Genomic DNA, 22,166 nt, shown 5'->3' with positions numbered 1-22,166 from the left:
CAAATGGAATCATTTAGGAATTTGGTCAAAAGTAGTGCACCATGTAGGGAGTAGAGTGCCATTTATGAATCCACAGTGTTGCTGCTGCTATAACAGAGACTGCTGGGACTGGATAGGAAAACAGGAAGTTACTGGTCAGAGATGGTGGCTAATGAGGGGGGATTCTGTGGGAAGACTTGTAGATTAACATGGAGGGTTGGAGCTTGGAGCTGACTGTGTGGAGCAGCAAGACAACCATGTAAGTCAATAAGCAAATGTTAACATACATGAGACAGCGATATTGGTGGTTGTTTCTCTAAGCTGTCTGCATTGTAAATCAATGTGTAAATGTCCAGTGGTCATGAAATTCTACTTTTTATTACCAAAATAAAAAACGTATATGGATACTCATTGAAGTATAAACATAAAAGCGTACATTGTATTGTGCAACACATTTGCCATAGTCATACATTAATGAAAAATGTTGAAAATACACATTGAATGAAAAGATGAAGGTGAATATGTGCCTGCCCAGTAAAGTCCTCTACAGTCTCTGTCTGAAGTAGATAAACCATTATAAGTTCAGGGTTAATAAAATGTTAATATGTCATTGAGTCACTTTAGGTGCTTTAGAGGTAGTGTACCCGTCCGATGGTCCCTGTCCCAGTGGCCAGTATATCAGGCTGCCCATTTCTCCAGATTTCTCTGACGATGCGCTCCCTCTCCTCCAGTTGCCTCGCCCTCTCCAGCTCATCCGCCGATGCAAACACATTACTCAAAGTACCGTTTGATTGGCTGCTGCGGTTGCTCATAGGCACCGCAGTTAATTTAGGGATCTCAACCTCCTCCCCTTCTTCCACATCCACTTTCTCCTGTTCCTCATCTTCTTCGCTAGACTTCAGCTTTCTCCTCTCTAGGGAGTGGGGAGCGTTCTTGTTCTTGGTGCGACCACGACGGGTGCTACAGGCGATGCCAGTGACCAGGAGGCACAGGGCCAGGAGCAGGCCAAAACACACACCCATCATGAAGTACAAAGCCAAGCTCTCTGGGTTGGCTGGATGGGTTTAGGAAAAACAGTTTAGATCACTCACTTACATAGCCTTGTGAAAACAGATTGTGTGAGCTTGCAAGATCAGGTTGGTTTTGATGCTATTAGCTACATTGCCAGGGGTTCAGCCAATTATTTGTTTCATTTCAACTAAATACAACAGCATGTGAATTGACTTTAACAATGCCTTGTTTCGTATCAGTTCTTGGCAAATCTCTTCACAAAGTGCCCCTGATGGGTCTTACTTTATAAGCCACTTTCCTTTGGCTGTAATATGAGTGCAGGAAATGAGGAACTTTACACAATATTTGAGAGGTCAAGCATGCAGACACTTTCACGGTACAGGGGTGTCAAGCCAAAGCTAACAGAACACACAAGTCCCTGGAAAGGATTGTGGTTCTACTCAGAGGTTACAGATCTTTCGGAAAGCTTTCTTAAAGCATCAGAATTAATAAAGGGTTGCTTTATCCTAGAACTATAAGAAGAACAAACACGGATGTCTCACCTTTGATGTGAGCATAGCTCGCCATGCTGTTACTTAGCAGCTCCATGTCTTTTCTAATTGGTTCCATTTTGACCTCTGTTTGGTTGATACCATTCACCAACAATATTACGAGTTCTTCTGTTTTGACGACTTCTCTGGTCATCACATCTCTAGGTCTCTATGGTGTCAGTTCCGGGCCCGTCTCCAATACAAGGACCTGTAGTTCAAAAATAATTAACATATCGTCAGAACTGCCCCCACAGACAGGAAACAATCAACATTTCCTCTTCTACTATGACGCCATGTGTCATTTCCAATGGGAGGAACGGACTGTCATTTTGAACAGCCAGCACTCAGTGTCTAACTGTCTGAGCTCATTCTCTGGTCCTTAGGAGTCTCATAAGGCTTAGAAGAGAGTGTAACAGAATGCCTCCACCTATTCCCCACCCAACCATCATCACTACAATTCAATGAGGTCAGAGGTCACTGGGATGTACACATTGTGTTCCTGGTAGTACGTCCCTAGTGCCCCACAGAGGACACCATAAACACCCGGGTCAGTCAGTGTGCTTACTTAACCACTAATTACTTCGTATTTCTGGTATTTCCGTAGCAGTGACCCAGCTATCCCTTTCCTGTGTGCTCAGAGTGGGGGGTTCACTTTTCCCACAGAAACACGTGTTTCACATGCATGCTAAAAGTCTGTCTGTGTGGAGTCTCACAGCGAGGAGGAGCCAAAGAGAAAGGGAAGGAGAGATCTAAAAGACAAATAACACTATACAGTGTTACAGAGTTTGAGAGTGAATCTGGGGATTGGGGGAGGGAATAGGACAACAAAGTGTTCATGAAATCCAATGACTGCTGACTGATTTCCTCCCTCATTGCTTGCATGCAATTCAACAACAGTTGAGGCACTGGCAGAATGTTGCTCTTTAGCTGCGTCTTTCCTCTGGGAGTTTAAAATCATGCCAGCTATCATCAGGCCCATCAGGCCCTGTGTTTTCCCACCCTGATCTTTATCCCTCCGACTCTTGGCAGCAGACCCTGACCCTGTTCACTCTCAAAAGCACATTTTGCCAATTAAATGGTGGCCGCAATTGGCAGCGTTGCTGCTTTGTTGGCCCACAGACTCATGGGAGATGGTGGGCCTTGCCGCCTTGCCCCATCAGGGCCCTGGGTTCTCTGCTTGTAGTTATCTTGGCTAGATAATTGATTTGACTTTTGGAAGGAAATAGCTCACCAACTTCAACCTTGTTTTTTTTCAGGATTTAATGACAAGTGCTGGGAGTAATTTTGTTTTCAGTTCAGTTCATTTAAAGACAAACAATATTATCATTTAATTAGGCCTTGCTTGGCCTCGATTTTAATTTCCCAAATTCTACGAATTACCAGGATGGTGTTTCATCCCCATGAGTCAGGCAGATTGAAAAGGATCAAGGATAGGAAGGCTCTTTTTTTAAAAAGAGGCACAAAAGCTCTCTTCAATTGAAAAATGCACACGCATTCTCCTTCCCCTCCCTCCCTCTCTTTGAATAGCCATGTATACCAAGGCACTCTCCAAGCAGTTTTATCACAAACAACCATAAAACTTTATCACACCCAACAAGAAATGTTACCGTCATAAAAGTTTCTCTCAAAGTCTCAAAATATCTACAGGCTACATACCGGCGGTAACTGGTGATGGCTCTTTAAGTTACACAGTTCTGGTCAACAAATTCTAAAACAGACAGCATTAACACCTACCAGACAAGTTCAATAACTCCTGGAATTAACCGTGGACGTGCGTGTTTATATACCTCATTAAACCCTCTGCTTTCAACCCTACACATTTCCTGCTTGGATAAACCAATCAGATTCAAAGGATGACATTTTAAACCTTTGAATACCTAAGGGAAATTCTACGGTAACACAGACTCAGATTTTTCACTTTAAAATGTATGCCAAACAAAAACCAATGACTGCAAAGTTAAACAAACCATACAACTATGTACAAGGACAACTTTTAACAATTTCCACAGAATTTTACAAAAACACATTTACTTGAAGAACAGTGCAGATGCAAAGTTTGGTAACAGAATGACGGCACCAAAAGCACAAACCGTCATTCTGTTAAAATCTCAATATCACTCTGTTGTCGTGGAATTTCCCGTAAGTATTATTCTTGTCACTGGTGCCTTAAAACAGATATAATCCAAAAACACAGTAAGTTTAATGGATAAGGTTGTTGTCATAATACAACAAATATAGAGACAACAAAACTGCCAAAAGCACAAGTGGTCTTTAACAACATACATGTGTGACAGGCTGGGAGACAGACTGCTCTGATCATGTTTAAGTGAGGATGTAGAGGCGGTTTGGGTCTCTGCTTCTGTTGCTGCTACAGTGCCTATAAAGAGTTTTATAGATGTGGCATTATGAAGTACAGACATTAATAAGAGTTAATAACAGTCTCTACTAATAAACCTCCATGCCATGTTGTTACTTCCAGAGTACAGGATCACCTTTTTCGGTAAACTCAAAATGTTTTCCTAAATTGATAGGAAATCAATCTCTTCCATAGAAAACATAACATGTAAAAAGGCAAGAGAATACATCCTCTTGTGAGGACATCAACAGTCGGTCCTACATACAGAAATAGTGACAACACTATTCAACAACACAAGTGAACTGAAACCACTCACTCACCTTAATCTTGATAAAGTCAGTTGAATCCACAGATCCAACAATGATTCTAAGTCTAGACTGAGCAGCTGTCCATCTCTGTGGAAAGCAAATACTGCCACAGGCTGTGAAAAAAAGTGGAGGAGAAATAAGAGGATCTCAGAGGCGTAGAGGAGTAGGAGCAGTTAGTCCCATCAGGCTGTTATACTGCTGGTTAAGATGAGGAAAGATCCAAGGCTCAGGGGTGCTTGACCTGGCCTCTCTGTAAAGTTCAAGATAGTCCGTTAGAGAACAGCCTTCACACGTGCTGCCTCTCTCCTCAACATCAGCTGTGCTCCACCCCCACTGCCTCTCTCCTCAACATCAGCTGTGCTCTACCCCCACTGCCTCTCTCCTCAACATCAGCTGTGCTCCACCACCGCTGCCTCTCTCCTCAACATCAGCTGTGCTCCACCCCCACTGCCTCTCTCCTCAACATCAGCTGTGCTCTACCCCCACTGCCTCTCTCCTCAACATCAGCTGTGCTCCACCCCCACTGCCTCTACTCAGAGAGGGAGGACTGGCCAAACCTGGGCCAAGAGAGGCTGTCAAAAGGGAGGTGTTGAGAGAGAAAAGAAGAGAGAGAGAGGAGAGTGAGAGATGAGCTTGATTAGCATTTATCAAAAAACCCAGAGAGAAATTAGCTTGATTAGCATTTATCAAAAATCCCAAAACAACATTCGTTGCCTATCCCAGATCTTCATACATACATACTTACACTCAGTCTGAGGTATACTTGTGCTGTAGTGAGTGTCCTGTTAACCTGGCCTCTGTGTGTGTGGGCTATCTCCAGCTCTAGGCCATGCCACAGTGAGGAAGCTCTGTTCAGTGTTAACCCAGGAGGGTGGAACAGGAAATAGCTAGTAGACTGCTCTGGGAACAGGGCTCTGGTGTAGTGCTAAAGGAGGAACTGACTGGGGATTAATGTAACTTTTTGTGTTGTGATCTCAGGGGATGCATTCCAAATGGCACCCTATTCCCTATATAGGGAACTACTTTTGACATAAGCCCTATGGGCCTTGGTCAAAAGTAGTGCACTATGTAGGGTATAGGGTGCCATTTAAGACAGACACATGGTTTTAGGGATTTATATGTCCCTAGCAAGCTTTAAATAAACTGTTTCACATCACACCAGTGTGTAGCAGGTACAGTCAGACGGAACATACAAAAAACAGTTGTTTAAATCATAAAAGTTTGTTTATGTGGTTCTTTGTGTTTGTTGTGTAAACCATAGTGGCTTGTCCACATATTTCAGATTGATGAGTTAAACAACCATTGTTTCTTATTATTCCAAGGGACTTTTACAACCAAAATGTTTATATTGAATTCCTCTATAGAGAACTATTCTGAGCTAAACAGTGTTGATGTGGCAGTCAGTCCAGTGGCTTTCAAGAGCAGTTATGTGGTTGTTGTAACTGAGAGCTTTCTCAAGGTTGGTCTTAGAGAAAACATTTGTTTTTTTAAAAGAAGGTTCAAAACCAAAATCATACCACAGCTCAGACCACAGGTCTAACAATAATGGAACGGCATAGGGAAATTCCAGAGATCCAGTGGTGTAACTACATTCTTTATCTAGGGGTTAGAGCATTGGGCCAGTAACCGAAAGGTTGCTGGATCAAATCCCGGAGATGACAAGGTAAAAATCTGTCGTTCTGTCAGAGCAAGGCAGTTAACCCACTGTTCCCCAGGCGCCGAAGACATGTGGATGTCGATTATTGCAGCCCCCCGCACCTCTCTGATTCAGAGGGGTTGGGTTAAATGCGGAAGAGACATTTCAGTTGTATTCAGTTGTACAACTGACTAGGTATCCCCCTTTCCCTTTCCCCCTTTCCCTATATACCACATTCTGTAGGGACATATTGACCCCAGCTGAATTCAACTCCTCCCCTTTGTAGTACACTCTATACATGTAACTGACTGGTAATGGTGAAACTCTATCTGAAATCAAGCGTTAATCTTCTTCTCCAGCCAACACGTGTTATGTCAGACCTGTCCTCTTCCTGACACTGCTAAATAACATACCCATTTAGAAATTCCTCTAAATCCCAAACACCATCGGAACATTTAGGATAGCCATTTCCAAGGGAAACACTTCTTTCTTCCTCTTAGTTTCTCTGCTCAATGCCATTGGCCCCAAGAAGTTCCATCCTGGTTCCGTGACTGCCAGTCCACCAATCACGGTCAAGAGTGAACCAAAAGGCTTTTATGAGTGGGTTCTGTTTGGGAGAGCTAAGCTTTAGAAACAGCCGTTTTTTTTCCCTCCTCCAGACTGGTATTGGTCATAAGTAATCTTTTCCCTGGCTGGCCTGTGGGTAGGGAAGGAGACCGGCCTAGTCGTGAATTTAGAGCTGGTTCCTCAGACAGATGGGCATTGTGGTCTATCCTAGCTGAGGCTCCTGGCCATGTTTGCGTCCCAAATGACACCCTATTCCCTTTATAGTGCACTACTTTTCACCAGAGCTCATAGGGATATTGCACTTCAGTGGAATACATAGGGAATAGGGTGCCATTTGGGACACAGACATGTTCATGGCCAGTAGAGAAAACACTGCCCCCACACAAACACACACTCACTGTAGTGTAGTGTATGTATTGGGTCCTGTTCAAATTCTATACAATTAAAACATTTCCTTGAATTCATAAGTACAGATCTAACACAATTGGATAGTTGAAAGCAAGGACTCCAATACATAGCTTACAGGATCAACCGTCTGTGATCACTTCAAGGAAGGGACGAAAGGTATATGTAATGAAATAATGGTATACATAGGCGTAACCTACATGGCGTGCTTTTACATCTGCATTGCTTGCTGTTTGGGATTTTAGGCTGGGTTTCTGTATAGCACTGTGACATCTGCTGGTGTAAAAAGGGCTTTATAAATACATTTGATTGATTGATTCACAACAAACCAAATTGCATTGTGCCTATATCAAAACCAATTTCCCCCAAGACAAAAGGCCAATCTAACCAACAAAATATAGCAATCACACATCTTGTCATGTTACCAAACAGCACTTAAGACTACATGGCTTGGAATTACTCAATTAGTTTTGTTTTCTGAAAATGCAATGATTTCTTTAAAAAAGGAATGTTTATTCAAAGTATTTCAACAAGAGATGGAGCAAAACGAGAATCAAAAACCTTTAAGCATCCAAAAGAATAGTCTTTATTTACCAAAGAAAAGTCTTTACAATGCCAACTATTGACATTCTTAAACTTTAGTTGTTTTTTTTCCTTGGATAAGAGGAGAACCTGTCACCCTCTGTGAGTTATAATGTTAAAGCATTATGAACATAAAGACTCAAGGATGACACCTGTAACTTGTGAGAATCAATTCAAATTCATATTCTTCTCTTCTGGAGTCACAATTTCATTAATGAAACAAGGAGAAATTGCACAATTTGAAATGAGTGGCGATGGAAGGCTCCTTGGAGCAACACAACCTCCCCCCTTCTAACCTTGTCCCCTGGTTCAATTGCTAGCCAACCACATACAGACAGAGAGAAAGCCAACTGGTGGATGAGAATACCACTCTTCAAGTTCAATTATTTAATAAATTCAGTATAGCCTGGTCCCAGATCTGTTTGTGCTCTTTCCAACTCCATTGCTCATTGTCAAGCCACACGTTTGGGATGACCATGAGTGACAAGGAGCTGAAACTCAGGTCAGAAAAGTTCAGCCCCTTGGGGCCAATACAACGTCCTCCACCCTTCCAAGTTCAGTTCTTTTTCTTTAGGTACTCCTTCCTGCCCCCTTTCTCGCCGGCAAAGTTGCGAACGCGTCTGATCCTGGTCAGCTGGGTCTGTATGGTCTCCATGATGTCCACGTGGTCGGGGATGTGGACGTAGCGCACGTTCCTGGCCGTGATAAACAGATCGGCCAGCTGACTGAGCCGGCCGCGGCGGTCCCGGTACAGCACCTGTGGTCGAGGACCACATTGGAAGGATTAGGATATACTTTGTCACCAAAGGGGAAAATCGTCTTGGACAATAAGAACGTGCTGCTGCTTCCACATAGAATAAATAAATACATAAAATCTAATCGTGCAACACATATCAGTATCATCATCACTATGAGTGAACATTGGAAAAACGTGTATTTAACACTTCCATGTGTCATCCTCTGGAGTTATTTGTACTTTAACATTATTGTTTCTAAATGTAAAAAACAGTTTTACCCAAAAATCAACCAATCATTCACCTCCTCCAGACGCACGTTCATGAAGGCGTCCACGTTGATCACACGTCCCCTCGCCGTGCTCTCATCCCTCAGGTCAACGGTGGTCACCTCCCCCTGAAGCCCCTGGAGAAGGATCACTAGGCTGTTCTCTGCTATAGTGCGCTCCCTGATCGAATGGGACACATCCATTGGTCCTGCTTAAGTTGAGGATACAGCTAGGGAAAACTATGGAGAGGGAGGAAAGGGTCTGTGTATAAAATGTAAGAACTTGATATTGATTAGTTTCCAAAACGTTTCTTGCAAAAACGGCATTATGGGTAGGCCTATCAAATATTATATTTCGAAATAGAAGGCTCTGGCGCACGCGTTGGATCTGCATTCCCATCTGACGCATGGACCAGAACTACTAATTTGGAAAAACGCGACACCCGTGCGCAAATAAATACGTTCTCACGGTACAGAACATCATCTTTACTTTGGTGGGTTACTAAAGTGTATATATAAGTCAAGTCACTATACATAGAGAAATAATCTCCTAAAGGATTAATGGAAGGCGACAAAGCTAGAGAACTCGTTGTAGTGGCGCGATGGACTAGAGGTACAAGCCAGCTAGCTCACTAGCTAGCAACAGAAGGTGGATAATACGGACTTTACACAAAGCTTGTCAAAGCTAAGAAGCGAGCGTACATTTTGGTTGATTCGTTTACATTCAGGAGAAACCAAGGTTAAGTGTACTTAGAGAAGAACTTCGCAGCTAATCACGTCGACGGAGCAAACTTGAGGATGACAGTAAACCGCCGGAGCAGTTTGATGACGTTTCACAACTGTGTCGTGTACGTCACCACCAACTGCCACGCAGGGCCCATGTATTTCGAAACATGCCAACGTCTTGAACAACACTACCAAGTCGACTACTCCTCGCTTTTTTCTCCGCGGTGTCTACAATCATGGCCAATAACATGACACTTCTCTGGTGCACCTTCTCGGTTCCGTGCTGGCGGGTTATGATCGCTCTGGAGGAGAAAATGTTGCAGGGATACAACCAGACGCTGTTGGACTTCGATAAAGAAGAGCACAAATCTACAATAGTCATGGACCTCAACCCCCGGGCACAGCTCCCTACATTCAAACACGGGGACTGCATAGTGAACGAGTCCTATGGAGCTTGCATGTATTTGGAAAACCAGTTCAGGTCCCAGGGGACCCAGATGATCCCTGAGGGTCTAGCCGAACAGGCCCTGATGTACCAACGCATGTTTGAGGGCCAAACCTTCTACGAGAAACTTAGTGATGTGGTCTACTATGAGTATTATGTCCCTCAAGGAGAGAGACATGACTCTGCTATCAAGAGGAACAAAGGTAACCTTGCAATTGAAATTAAACTATGGGAGGGATACTTTCAGAAGATGGAGGCAGGCTCTTACCTGGCAGGAAAAGCCTTCTCGTTGGCTGATGTCCTTGTCTTCCCCACCATTGCCTACTCCTTCCGCTCTGGGCTGTCAGCAGAGCGTTACCCCAAACTGGGAGCATACTACTCTATGATGAAGGACAGACCAAGTGTCAAAACTACCTGGCCCCCACACTGGCAGGAAGACCAGGAAAAACCTCAGTGGGGTGACTTTCTCAAAGAGCTCTGAGACTCACTCCAACTAAAGGAACACCCACACATTATTTAAAGTATTATAGGCACTTAAAATCTATGTACACTATATATACACAAGTATGTGGACACCCCTTCAAGTTATTGGATTCGGCTGACAGGTGTATAAAATCGAGCACACATCCATGCAATCTCCATAGACAAACATTAGCAGTAGAATGGCCTTACTGAAGCTTAGTGACTTTCAGTGTTGTGCCGTCATAGGATGCCACCTTTCCAGCAAGTCAGTTCGTCAAGTTTCTTCCCTGCTAGAGCTGCCCTGGTCAACTATAAGTGGTTATTGTGAAGTGAAATGTCTAGGAGCAACAACGCCTCAGTCGAGAAGTGGTCGGCCACACTAGCTCATAGAACAGGACCGCCGAGTGCTGAAGCACGTAAAAATCATTAGTCCTCGGTTGCAACACTCACTACCGAGTTCCAAACTGCCTTTGGAAGCAATGTCAGCATAAGAACTGTTCGTTGAGAGCTTCATGAAATAGGTTTCCATGGCCAAGCAGCCGCACACAAGCCTAAGATCACCATGCGCAATGCCAACCGTCGGCTGGAGTGGTGTAAAGCTCGCCGCCATTGGACTCGGAAGCAGTGGAAACTCGTTCTCTGGTGTGATGAATCACGCTTCAACATCTTCACAAAGTCCTTACCTCAACCCCATCGAGCATCTTTGGGATGAATTAGAACACCAACTGCAAGCCAGGGCTAATCGCCCAACATCAGTGCCCGACCTCACAAATGCTCCTGTGGCTGAATGGAAGCAAGTCCCCGCAACAATGTTCCAACATCTAGTGGAAAACCTTCCCAGAAGAGTGGAGACTGTTATAGCAGCAAAGGGAGGGGACCAACTCCATATGAATGCCCATCATTTTGGAATGAGATGTTCGACGAGCAGGTGTCCACATACTTTTAGTTATGATGTGTAGCTTCCCTTTGTTGCACACCTCATGAAACAGAAAAGTTGCTTTTATTGTGGGTTTCCTGACAGATGAGTAGTTTTACATTCACCAAGCGAACATAATTTTAAGCATTTACACATTTGTTTTTGTAACAAACAAAGGCTGTTTTGTACTGTAACACCATCTATGTTTGTAAGAACATGACTTAACAAGAAAACCTGTTTTTAGAAATACATGGCTCTGCTGGCATGTTGTTACTACTCCCCCTGCTGGCGATCTGAGGATCCTTCAGAAAAACACATGATCTGTGCAAATCTACAAAAATCCAAATGTGGAAAAAGATGCTTGAGTGTTGGTTTATTGAAGACAACTGCTTCTTATATTCAATGACTGGTAGATAATTTACCAAAATATGAAGTGCCACCGAATACAAAAAATAGAACTCATACATACTATATACACAAGATTTTCTTCATCTACATTACAAATATACAGAGATGTACAACATAACAGCTTTTCATATCTACAATAATTTTCATTTATTTTTACAGTCTTATACTTCACTTTTTGCACTCAATATAATAAGTTATAATATGTAATCTACAACCCAGAATAGCACCACGAGACGGATGAAAAGATTGACTAAAGTAATACGTGATTCAACTTTTGTCCAACAAACGGGCCTAAGAGGTAATGTTGAGTTTGTGTATGTAAGCATTGATTGACCAGCTCCAGTATAGTGGATAACCACAGTAACATTAGGCACCCAAACTACAATACTGATTGTACAGCTCTACCTACCAAAACCTCATCATAATCAACATTATAGTTCAATAAGGTCATCCATCATGGCCAGCAGGTCATCCCCCTTGTTGCTTGGTCCCTCTGGCAATTCAGTCTGTTCAGGCACCCCAGTAAACTCTCCCGCGATCCGAGCCAGTTCTGTGTTGACTTGCACATCCTGAGAGGGAAAAAAATCCCACTTCATTTGATGCATAATCAGTACAATAATGAACTACAATTGTTGCTTGATACAGATATGCTGTTCAGCTTAAAGGGAGTTTAGTGGAGATTGTAAAAGAGAGCTGAGCAGGAATACACACCAATGACATAGTGATCTTTGGTTTATCAGTCTGATGCTAGGTTGCCTGATGAGAGTACTTAGCACCTCTGAACAGAGTGCCAGCTGTAATTTGCAAACCGATCTACATGTAGAAACGCTTGAAAATGTCAGCAGTCAGACGGTCCCTAAAACACACTGCGGCGAACAAACGCCAGATGAACGGCAGATTGCATTCGGTGCGTGTAATTGCTATGAAATCACTCAATACCATCATACCTGTGTTGCTTGAATATTAATCACTTGGAATGACTGATCCCCATTCCCTCCTGATGCTCCACTGTAGAAGACAAAGATCATTACTTCATACATACCAATTACTTGCTCTGATCAAACCAAATTATAGATGATCAAGATGCATCACAATCACTGTTAAACAAAGAACTAAGGCACTAGTAGTGAAAGATAGAACTCACGCCTCCTCTTCTTCTTGGTCTGTGGCAAAGAGGTTGACCCGGAACCCTGTTTCAGTGTTTCGGTTCTGAACCTTCATTCCACCCAGCAGTCGAGCCAGCAGGTTCAGCTCCTCTTTGGCCAGGGGGTTGGGTTCGGAGTTCGCCTGTGGAACAATAAGTATATATAGTGGGTATGCATCCCAAATGGCACTATATAGGGAATAGGGTGCCATTTGGGTTGCACATTGGGTTACTTGGGTTTACTGCCCCCCGTGGAGAGTAAGTCCTGGTTGGATCAGTTGGTAGTGCATGGCGCTTGCAACGCTAGGATTGTGGGTTCAATTCCCATGGTGGACCATTATGAAAAAGTAAAAAGATTAATGTAAGTTGCTCTGGATAACAGTGTCTGCTAAATGACTCAAATGTACAGTAAGTGCTAGTGCCTCAAGAGGGCAGTCTTTACTGTGCTTGTAAGCATGCTAGGATCAGGTCCTACCTGTCCATGTAATCTAAAAAGCTAAACTGATCCTAAATCAGCACCCCTACTTTGAGATGCATGATACATACTGCCCGATGACAAAAATGAGGGCACTTTAAGTGGAATGAAGTGTGTTCAGAGTTCTACCTTTTGAGAGTAGTTCTTGGATGTGTGAGTTTCTTCTGGTTGAGTCACACTGTACCTGTTAGAATTCAACAGATACATATCGATTTAAAACAAATAGCTAATATAGATTTACAACTCCCTTTCCAGGATTTTTTTTGCCATTTTAATGGTCGAGCCTCCATGCCAGGTGGAGTAGGTAGCTACTTACATATTTGTCCCAATTCGGATGACTCTATCTCCAAACCGCTCAAAGGAGCCCACTCGGATGGAGCTGGTGTAACTGCCTCCAGTGGGGAACTCCCATCTCTTCCACTCCTTCCCATTGCTATTAAACATCCTGTGATAACAGGAAGTCAGAGATGAAACCCTGAATTCAGATTGGTTACATTGATGTCTTCAGGTTGAAACGCATCTAAAAGGGAACTAGTAAAAAAAGGAACAGACTAGCAAAATACTACCACTAACTAGCATGTGATGCATGACCGTCAATACAATTCCTCTTGGCCTTTACAATGCATTTCTATATGACCTCTCAGTCACTACTCATGGAGACAAGGTAGAGTTGATCCGCTAACTAGCGGTTCAAATATGTTTAACACCTCCGTTGCGTTACTGCCAAGTTAACCTAACGTAGCAGCCATAGAAAGATGCCTGAGCGGAGTTCCCACTTCAGTGTTTTCAGGGGAAATGGAAGTTAGGTTGAAAATACTATATCCCTGAAAACCAGATATTAGAGTTTTCTGGCGACTCCACATTACCAAGTAGATTACCTGATTAACCCCGGGACTTCTGTCCCATGGGGCACTGGGCCTGTGGTCGAGAGAGCAAAGCGTCCATTTGGATTCTGCACTTTATCCTTGAGGAAAAGTGATACCTGTCAGAGACAACATTCATATTTGTTTTGTTTTTGTCAACAGCAGAATCTGTCAAAATACTATTTGTATGGATTTTTTAAAATGTTTATACAGAAAAAAAATTGTTTTCAACAGCCGATAAAGATAAAAAGGGACTTACCCTGACATGCATGTCTTGAAGAAATATGAGAAGCGTTTGTCGGAGGAGTTGAAATTCCCCATCAGACAAGGGTGTGTACACCTTTAGCAAACAGGAAGAGTAGAAAAGGGTACATCAGACTTAGCTTGGCATTACAAGCAGGATGTGGACAAGACAGCAGATTAAGGCCATATTTTTGTAGTTTAGGTAAAGCATGTGTAACAGTGTAGGTTCCATCCCTCTCTTCGCCCCAACCCGGGCGCGAACCAGGGACCCTTGCACACATCAACAACTGACACCCACCGAAGCATCGTTACCCATCGCGCCACAAAGGCCGCAACGCAAGGGGAAACCCTACTTCAAGTCTCAGAGCGAGTGACGTCACTGATTGAAACGCTATTAGCGCGCACTACCGCTAACTAACTAGCCATTTCACATCGGTTACACTCACCCCCCCTTTGACCTCCTCCTTTTCCGCAGCAACCAATGATCCGGGTCACGGCACCAATGTAACAGTGTAGGTTCCGTCCCTCTCTTCGCCCCAACCCGGGCTCGAACCAGGGACCCTTGCACACATCAACAACTGACACCCACCGAAGCATCGTTACCCATCGCGCCACAAAGGCCGCAACGCAAGGGGAACAACCACTTCAAGTCTCAGAGCGAGTGACGTCACTGATTGAAACGCTATTAGCGCGCACCACCGCTAACTAACTAGCCATTTCACATCGGTTACACATGCATGTAATCTGTCACAATGAATCAGGCTGCGTCCCAAATAGCACCCAACGGTAGGCAATTAAGGTCACAGTTATGAAAACAAAATTGCACTACTTTTGACCAGAGCCCTATAAACACATTTCCCAATCGTGTCATGAAAAGTTGTGTGTGCAGTTCCGAATCAGAAACCTTTTTGTTTACATAGAAGTAAATAAGATCATATCTGACTCCAGATGCATCTCATGCAAGTTAGGAAACATGTAATCAGATGGCTATTGTCTACATCATCACAGGTGTCAGAAGATTGATTACCTAGCAAGCTAGAGAGGCAAGGTAAAATATCACAAATAGAGCTAGATAGAATAAGCCAGAGGAATAATATACTTGTTGAGTATAGCTATAGCCATCAGTCTTGTGTTCTCATGGTCAACACTTCCTCAGCGCTAAGTTTGTCAAGGTCCCGACATCAGTGTATAGCTCTCTGCTACATGGCTTTTTGTTGCGAGCATGTACACGGATCACTCGAACATGTAAAAAAATAAAATAATTGCCATATGGGCCCTCATCAAAAGTAGTGCACTACATAAGGAATAGAGTGCCAGTGACAGGCCCCTACCTCAATGATCTTTCGGTGTGTCTCGTCCACTTGGTTGAGAACACTGGGGGTGTCCCTCACAAACTCCCGGATGGCATCTATATGATTGTATGAAATAATCAGCAGGTCTCTGGGACGTGGACATAGCAGGAGTTGGTATTTGAAAGCCATCACCATCAATTCATAAAGCTATACAGAAAACAGCAGAAAAAAGAAAACACAAATTACAGTACGTTAAATGCAAAATAAGATGGCATGACCAGTATTTTCTAATCTACTCATATTTGAAAGGGGCCTGTTGACGGGCCTAGTGGTCGAGGATAAAGGTTTTTTTTTGTTTCACATTTAAGCTGTGTTCGAATACTCATACTAACCTCACTATTAGTGACGTGAATTGAGTATATAAACTCAGCAAAAAAAGAAACGTCCCTTTTTCAGGACACTGTCTTTCAAAGATAATTAATAAAAATCCAAATAACTTCACAGATCTTCATTGTGGGTTTAAACACTGTTTCCCATGCTTGTTCAATGAACCATAAACAATTAATGAACATGCACCTGTGGAACAGTCGTTAAGACACTAACAGCTTACAGACGGTAGACAATTAAGGTCACAGTTATGAAAACTTAGGACACTAAAGAGGCCTTTCTACTGACTCTGAAAAACACCAAAAGAAAGATGCCCGGGGTCCCAGCTCATCTGCGTGAACGTGCCTTAGGCATGCTGCAAGGAGGCATGAGGACTGCAGATGTGGCCAGGTACAGGATGGCAACAACAACTGCCTGAGTTACACCAGGAATGCACAATCCCTCCATCAGTGCTCAGACTGTCTGCAATAGGCTGAGAGAGGCTGGACTGAGGGCTTGTAGGCCTGTTGTAAGGCAGGTCTTCACCAGACATCACCGGCAACAACGTTGCCTATGGGCACAAACCCACCGTTGCTGGGCCAGACAGGACTGGCAAAAAGTGCTCTTCACCGACGAGTCGCGGTTTTGTCTCACCAGGGGTGATGGTCATATTCGCGATTTATCGTCGAAGGAATGAGCGTTACACCGAGGCCTGTACTCTGGAGCGGGATCGATTTGGAAGTGGAGGGTCCGTCATGGTTTGGGGCGGTGTGTCACAGCATCATCGGACTAAGCTTGTTGTCATTGCAGGCAATCTCAACGCTGTGCGTTACAGGGAAGACATCCTCCTCCCTCATGTGGTACCCTTCCTGCAGGCTCATCCTGACATGACCCTCTAGCATGACAATACCACCAGCCATACTGCTCGTTCTGTGCGTGATTTCCTGCAAGACAGGAATGTCAGTGTTCTGCCATGGCCAGCGAAGAGGCCGGATCTCAAACCCAATCCCAATGAGCATATCTGGGACCTGTTGGATCGGAGGGTGAGGGCTAGGGCCATTCCCCCCAGAAATGTCAGAGAACTGGCAGGTGCCTTGGTGGAAGAGTAGGGTAACATCTCACAGCAAGAACTGGCAAATCTGGTGCAGTCCATGAGGAGGAGATGCACTGCAGTACTTAATGCAGCTGGTGGCCACACCAGACACTGACTGTTACTTTTGATTTTAACCCCCCCTTCATTCAGACACACATTATTCCATGTCTGTGGAACTTGTTCAGTTTATGTTAAGTTTGCAGTGAGAAGACGTTTCTTTTTTTGCTGAGTTTAGTATGCTTATTGGTTATAGTACGGATATAGTTAGTATGCCAAAAGTTCCCGGATGTCGTACTAAAGTCGCCAAAATTCGAAGTATACATGCAGTGGACACTATTTCCGTGCTTTTATGGCCCATAATGCAATTCTTCCGAAAATGGGCGTGGCTTCACGTTTTCAGATTTGAAGAAAATGGCGGAAAATATGCAGAATAACTGATGAATTTACGAACACTGCAAGAGTTGAGTGTTCGTAAATTCATCAGTTATTGTGGGTGAGAGTGCTCTGAAATTGGAGTAGAATGATGTGAATAATCAAGTCAATAAACGATGGGTAGTTAGTTAGATAGCATATAGCTAATAATACTGCCTGGCAAGTTCAACGTATTAGTAGCCAACTAACGTTAGGTAGCTAACGTTAGCTAACATATCGGTACCTACTGCTGTAATGCTATGCGGTTCGTAAGGATAGCGTAGCTAACAAATTGAATGTGGCCGGTGTCAGTAAACGTCAGCAAAAAAAATCATAATTAAATTGTTGCCAGCAGCACAGTTAGTCATCAACGCATTAGACAACATGAAAACAGCCTAACCAGCTCTGCTAGGGTGAGTAAAATGGTCAGAGTGAGGTGTTCTCAGTCTCATTTGTGTCTGGAAGTAGCTAGCCAATGTTAGCCAGTTAGCTTGGGTGCTTGACTGCCGTTGAAAGCTCGGATCAACCCTCGGCCAGAGCATCCAGTGTGCGCTCTGAACGCTCCGAATTTATGAACAGAATCTGACAACACTCTAGATTTACAAACGCCCAGAGCGCACTCATGCACTCCGGATTGAATTTACGAACACAACCGAAATCATAAAATGTTTAGCTAGTCATTTGTTATGCTAACAAGCTAGCAAGAGGTTTCATAGCAACAGTATCAACTTCCAGTAGACAGGCGAAGCTCTAGTACGCTCAACTGAAACGATACCGTTCGTTTATAGTATACTAAAATTAACTAATATAGTATGTAGTATATACTCATTAAGTATAGTATACAGTATGTTAGTATGGGTATTCGAACACAGCTTTAGTTTTCCCCCTAGCACTACACAGCTGATTTAAAGGGGCAGATTGAAAGGGGCAGTACAGTCAAAAACGTATTTTCCCTTTTTTCCCTTCTTCTTCACCCTATGAGGTTGACGTAACACTCTGAAATTGTGAAAATGATGATAATGCCCTTTAGTGCAAGAGCTTTTTGAAAAGAATTCCTAGAATTTCAGCCTGCTCAGGTGGGATGGCATCACAATCTGACATCACAATCTGATCTGATTATTCTGACCAATGACCAGTCATCTTTTATTTGCATATGTATCCTCCTACTTTGAAGGGGTAAGCAGGTAGGGTTGATTCAATCCGCCAATCAGGGCTGTGTATGTAAATTCATTGGCAAAAAAATATATTTTTAGTTATTTTCATGAAAGAAAGTGATTTATTAAGCATACAGTGATGGTTTACAGTAAACAGACTACATGGAGGCTTTAAATAATCAAGTCATTTCTAAGCTTGGATTATTCGAATTAGGGCCTCTAGTCTACTGTATGTTGCCTACCCTATCCATGCTGGCGGGGTTGAGCCTCATGATGGAGGCATGGGCTAGTCGTGTTAGCACTGTTCTCAAAGCCCTATTACTGTAGAGGTCCTGAGGCTTCAGCAGTTCCTCCATAAAGGCCTTACTGAACATGGTGGCTATGATGTCATTCATAACTATAGACATGATAGGACAGACAGAAACAGTTAATTTATGAAGGACTTGAACAAAACAAAAACGTTAAAAAAGTCAAACAATTTGGTTATGAATGCATTTTAGGTGATACAAAATAAAGGTGATAAAATGGAGGTACAGAAAGGAATCCAAAAATGTTGCAAATGTGACAGCAATAATTAATTTTATAAATTCAACACATGCCCAATATAAGATTGTTGAACATCATATAATTGCAGTGCTGTCTTGTATAACAAGCTTTCTGAACCAGTCCCATTTTTCACTAATGTATTGGACCTAATAGTACAGTAGTACAGGATATAGGCTACAGCTAGGATACATGGGGAGAGGGATCTGACTGGCTAGGAAGATACCTCTTTTTCTGTCGCCATCTGACCATACACCTGCAATAAAGTGATGTTTAGGGAAATACATATGTCAAGGAGGGCAAAAATATATGTTGAGGGGGGAAAAAAGATGGTTAAATTCAAACCGCTACTACACCAAAAGATACTTGCAATTAACTCACACATTTAAAGATTGGCAAAGTAACAGAGTGACATGGTAACAGAGTGATGCTGAGACTTTTTTTTTTACTTGAACTGTGCAGATGCAAAGTTTGGTAACAAAATGACAGCACAAAGTCATTCTGTTACCAAACTTTACATCTGCACTGTTCTTCAAGTCAGTGTGTTTTTGTAAAATTTTCTGTTGAAATTTTTAACAGTAGTCATTGTGCATAGTGCTTTATTGTTTGTTTAATTTTGCGATCATTGGTTTTTGTTTGACATACATTTTAAAGCAAACAATCTGTGTCTCAGCATCACTCCGTTACCATAGAATTGCCCAGATCGGGGGTAGGCAACCCTGTTCCTGGAGTGCCGCAGGTACTGCAGGATTTAGTTTCAACTAGGCACCACACCTGACCAACTGAGCCAATTGATCAGTTAAATGATTGCCTGAATTCAACACCTGGTCTTCCAGGTTGGTTAAATCAAAACATGAAGTGGCACTCCAGGACCAGGGCTGTCTACCCCTGGCCCAGATGAATCGGTTTCCCCTATTCATGTGTGACTGAGGTTAGTCATCTAACTAGTTAGGCTAATTAGAAAGGGTTAGGATTAATTGGGAGCCTACTGTGTGCGCAGCTAACATGCCTTCAGTAGCTAGCTATGCTAATCTAGTTACAGACTACCTTTCTGTGTATTATCATCGGCGGTATTCTGAGCTTGAAGACGTTGGTCCAGAATATAGAGCATTTCTCCGCCGAGGTTAATAAAAACTAGAGGAAGTGTTCTCATAGACATCTTGTAGAACCAGAGGATTAACTAGCTAGCTCACTTGCTGTATTGGTGGGCCGTGCTGTACTGAGACTGTGGATAACTACCTTTATCTGCTAACCTTGTAGTAAATGTATAATGTCAAAAGGCTCAAATAGACCGTTTAAATTAGCCTAGACCAGCTAACAGTTAGTCGCTGGGTTCTTCAACCTCTGCTCCGCTCTGCAATCACAAAGTGGACAAGTGCAACAGGTGCGCATGACAGGTGGCTAGTTGATTCGCTCAAAGTCACGTGGCACAGCAGAACACAACCAATCAGACAAATTGTTGAACCGCATCATAGACCAACCTCTATCTTTCCAGTAGTGATGGGCATTCCGGCTCTTTTCAGTGAGCCGGCTCGTTCGGCTCAGCTCACCAAAAAGAGCCGACTGTTTTGGCTCCCAAACGGCTCTTTAAAAAAATATGTTTTGGTATTTTTTAAAGTCAAACAGTTTGCGATAGTTTGACTATGATTGGTGTTAAAACAATTCGAATGAAATTATTAAATGAAATCATACTCTACCTTAACCACAATGTATTTAAAAATGCATTAATTTGTTATGAAAATTAATGCTATTAAACATTTGCATTTAAATTATATATTTTTTATGTATTGTAATGAAACAGGCAGGGAGCAGGGGCCTGTTGCACAAAACTAGGATAAGGGATTAAGCCAGGATATCTTGGTGATCCTGGCTCAATTGATCCGTAATCCGGTTGCACTAAAGATGGATAGGGGGCAGGAGGATATGTTATGGTATAAATTACCATGGAGATTTATTCTGTGGAGCTAGCCTGCTCCAGACCAGGCTAAATTCCAGGATCTATTTAATCTCATCCCTAATGTCAGTCAGCAGTCACCACAAATGGAAACCAATAGTTATTTCACTGCTCACTATACATTGTTATCACATAACTAGACCCACTGTCATTATTTAAACGTTTGTGATCATTAATTTCAATGATTTTGGATAAAAAATAATTTTTAGATTATGTTGCTATCATTAGATAATTTACAGTTTCCCATAGACTATAAGGCTATATATAAAATGATAGAATATTAGGGCCACAGAGGGGAAAAAAACACAAGTAATAATATTGTAACCGGTTGTTTTAAAGGAGGACAGTTGTTAAAATGACAGATGTGGGGCATTTCGTGAAATTGTACTTCAGTATGGTTTCATAAACAAAGACATGCTGATGTGCCAGAATATTAAGTATCACATTGTCATAAGTATCAAAACTGTAAAAACAATATGTAGCTTTTCTGCAGAAAGAACCAGCCTCATAAATTTATGACTTTATCCTTTTTCTTCAGTGTGGCCCTAGTACTCTGTCATATAAACAAAATACACATTCCATATGAATATAAAAACACAATGTGTAACATTATGTTCCTTTATTGAATAAGGACAAAACAAAGCAGGTAAACCATCAGCTCCTTTCGAAACTGAAGTCACAGTGACTACAAGATGGAAAGCACAGAATCCAAGCATATTATACAAAATGATACATACACATTCAAAGGTCTGTATATAACACACCCTGCATGTCTGCACACTAAAATAAATGCAGGACAAATCCATACACATCAACTGAACAGACAAATGAATGGATGCAGTAGCCTCCCTGCAGCCTTGTATTACACACAGTATACCGCACAAACATCATAAGAGGCCAAATTCGTAAAAAAACGAACCCAAAAAAAACCCAATTCCTCTGCCACCGCAGGACATATTTAACCAAAATTGAAAGCACACATACTAACTAAAATAATTCAACACATATTGGTCCCTCAGCAGCCGACCACTGTCGTCATCAGGGAAGATTGCCGGATTGTCCCAGTCCATGGCTGGTGGCACTCTGGGGGCCCTCTCCTTCCTCAGGCAGGCCACATTGTGGAGGACAGCACAAGCCACAGTAATATCACATGCCCTAACAGGGCTGACCCTTAATTTGTGAAGGCAGTGAAAGCGTGCCTTCAGGAGGCCAAAGGTCATTTCAACTCTGGCCCTGGTCCTGGCATGGGCATGGTTGTAGGCCTGCTGTGCTTCCTGGGGGTCTGTGAAAGGTGT

General features: G+C 42.8%; 3 protein-coding genes and 1 pseudogene across 7 annotated transcripts; 1 reads left to right on the top strand and 3 right to left on the bottom strand.

Annotated features, from left to right (window-relative positions):
- Positions 1–338: 338 nt before the first annotated feature.
- eva1bb (eva-1 homolog Bb (C. elegans)) lies at positions 339–4,669 on the bottom strand. Its single transcript, XM_014142596.3, has 3 exons — positions 4,197–4,669; positions 1,533–1,728; positions 339–1,033 (listed from the first exon to the last, which is right to left on the bottom strand). Exons 2-3 carry the CDS (start codon positions 1,672–1,674, stop codon positions 609–611), a joined length of 567 nt encoding a protein of 188 aa, XP_013998071.1. The 5' UTR covers positions 1,675–1,728; positions 4,197–4,669; the 3' UTR covers positions 339–608.
- Positions 4,670–7,284: 2,615 nt separating this feature from the next.
- lsm10 (LSM10, U7 small nuclear RNA associated) lies at positions 7,285–9,219 on the bottom strand. 4 transcript variants are annotated; one of them, XM_082960649.1, is made up of 3 exons: positions 9,127–9,219; positions 8,413–8,616; positions 7,285–8,131 (listed from the first exon to the last, which is right to left on the bottom strand). In XM_082960649.1, exons 2-3 carry the CDS (start codon positions 8,578–8,580, stop codon positions 7,931–7,933), a joined length of 369 nt encoding a protein of 122 aa, XP_082816775.1. In that variant the 5' UTR covers positions 8,581–8,616; positions 9,127–9,219; the 3' UTR covers positions 7,285–7,930.
- Positions 9,218–11,174, top strand: LOC106570366 (glutathione S-transferase A pseudogene; annotated as a pseudogene).
- A 109-nt stretch (positions 11,175–11,283) lies between these two features.
- oscp1a (organic solute carrier partner 1a) lies at positions 11,284–20,260 on the bottom strand. Of its 2 annotated transcripts, XM_014142593.3 has the most exons (11): positions 19,965–20,260; positions 19,144–19,173; positions 18,617–18,771; positions 15,390–15,557; positions 14,075–14,155; positions 13,831–13,934; positions 13,269–13,397; positions 13,082–13,136; positions 12,478–12,620; positions 12,281–12,341; positions 11,284–11,902 (listed from the first exon to the last, which is right to left on the bottom strand). In XM_014142593.3, exons 1-11 carry the CDS (start codon positions 20,074–20,076, stop codon positions 11,765–11,767), a joined length of 1,176 nt encoding a protein of 391 aa, XP_013998068.1. In that variant the 5' UTR covers positions 20,077–20,260; the 3' UTR covers positions 11,284–11,764. The 2 variants fall into 2 exon arrangements, with proteins under 2 accessions (XP_013998068.1, XP_013998069.1); XM_014142594.3 differs by lacking the exon at positions 19,144–19,173.
- Between the last annotated feature and the right edge of the window lie 1,906 nt (positions 20,261–22,166).

Source organism: Salmo salar, chromosome 14 (assembly GCF_965601325.2).
Source record: "Salmo salar chromosome 14, fSalSal1, whole genome shotgun sequence".
NCBI classification, from domain to species: domain Eukaryota; kingdom Metazoa; phylum Chordata; class Actinopteri; order Salmoniformes; family Salmonidae; genus Salmo; species Salmo salar.
This window is presented reverse-complemented; position numbering and strand designations above follow the sequence as displayed.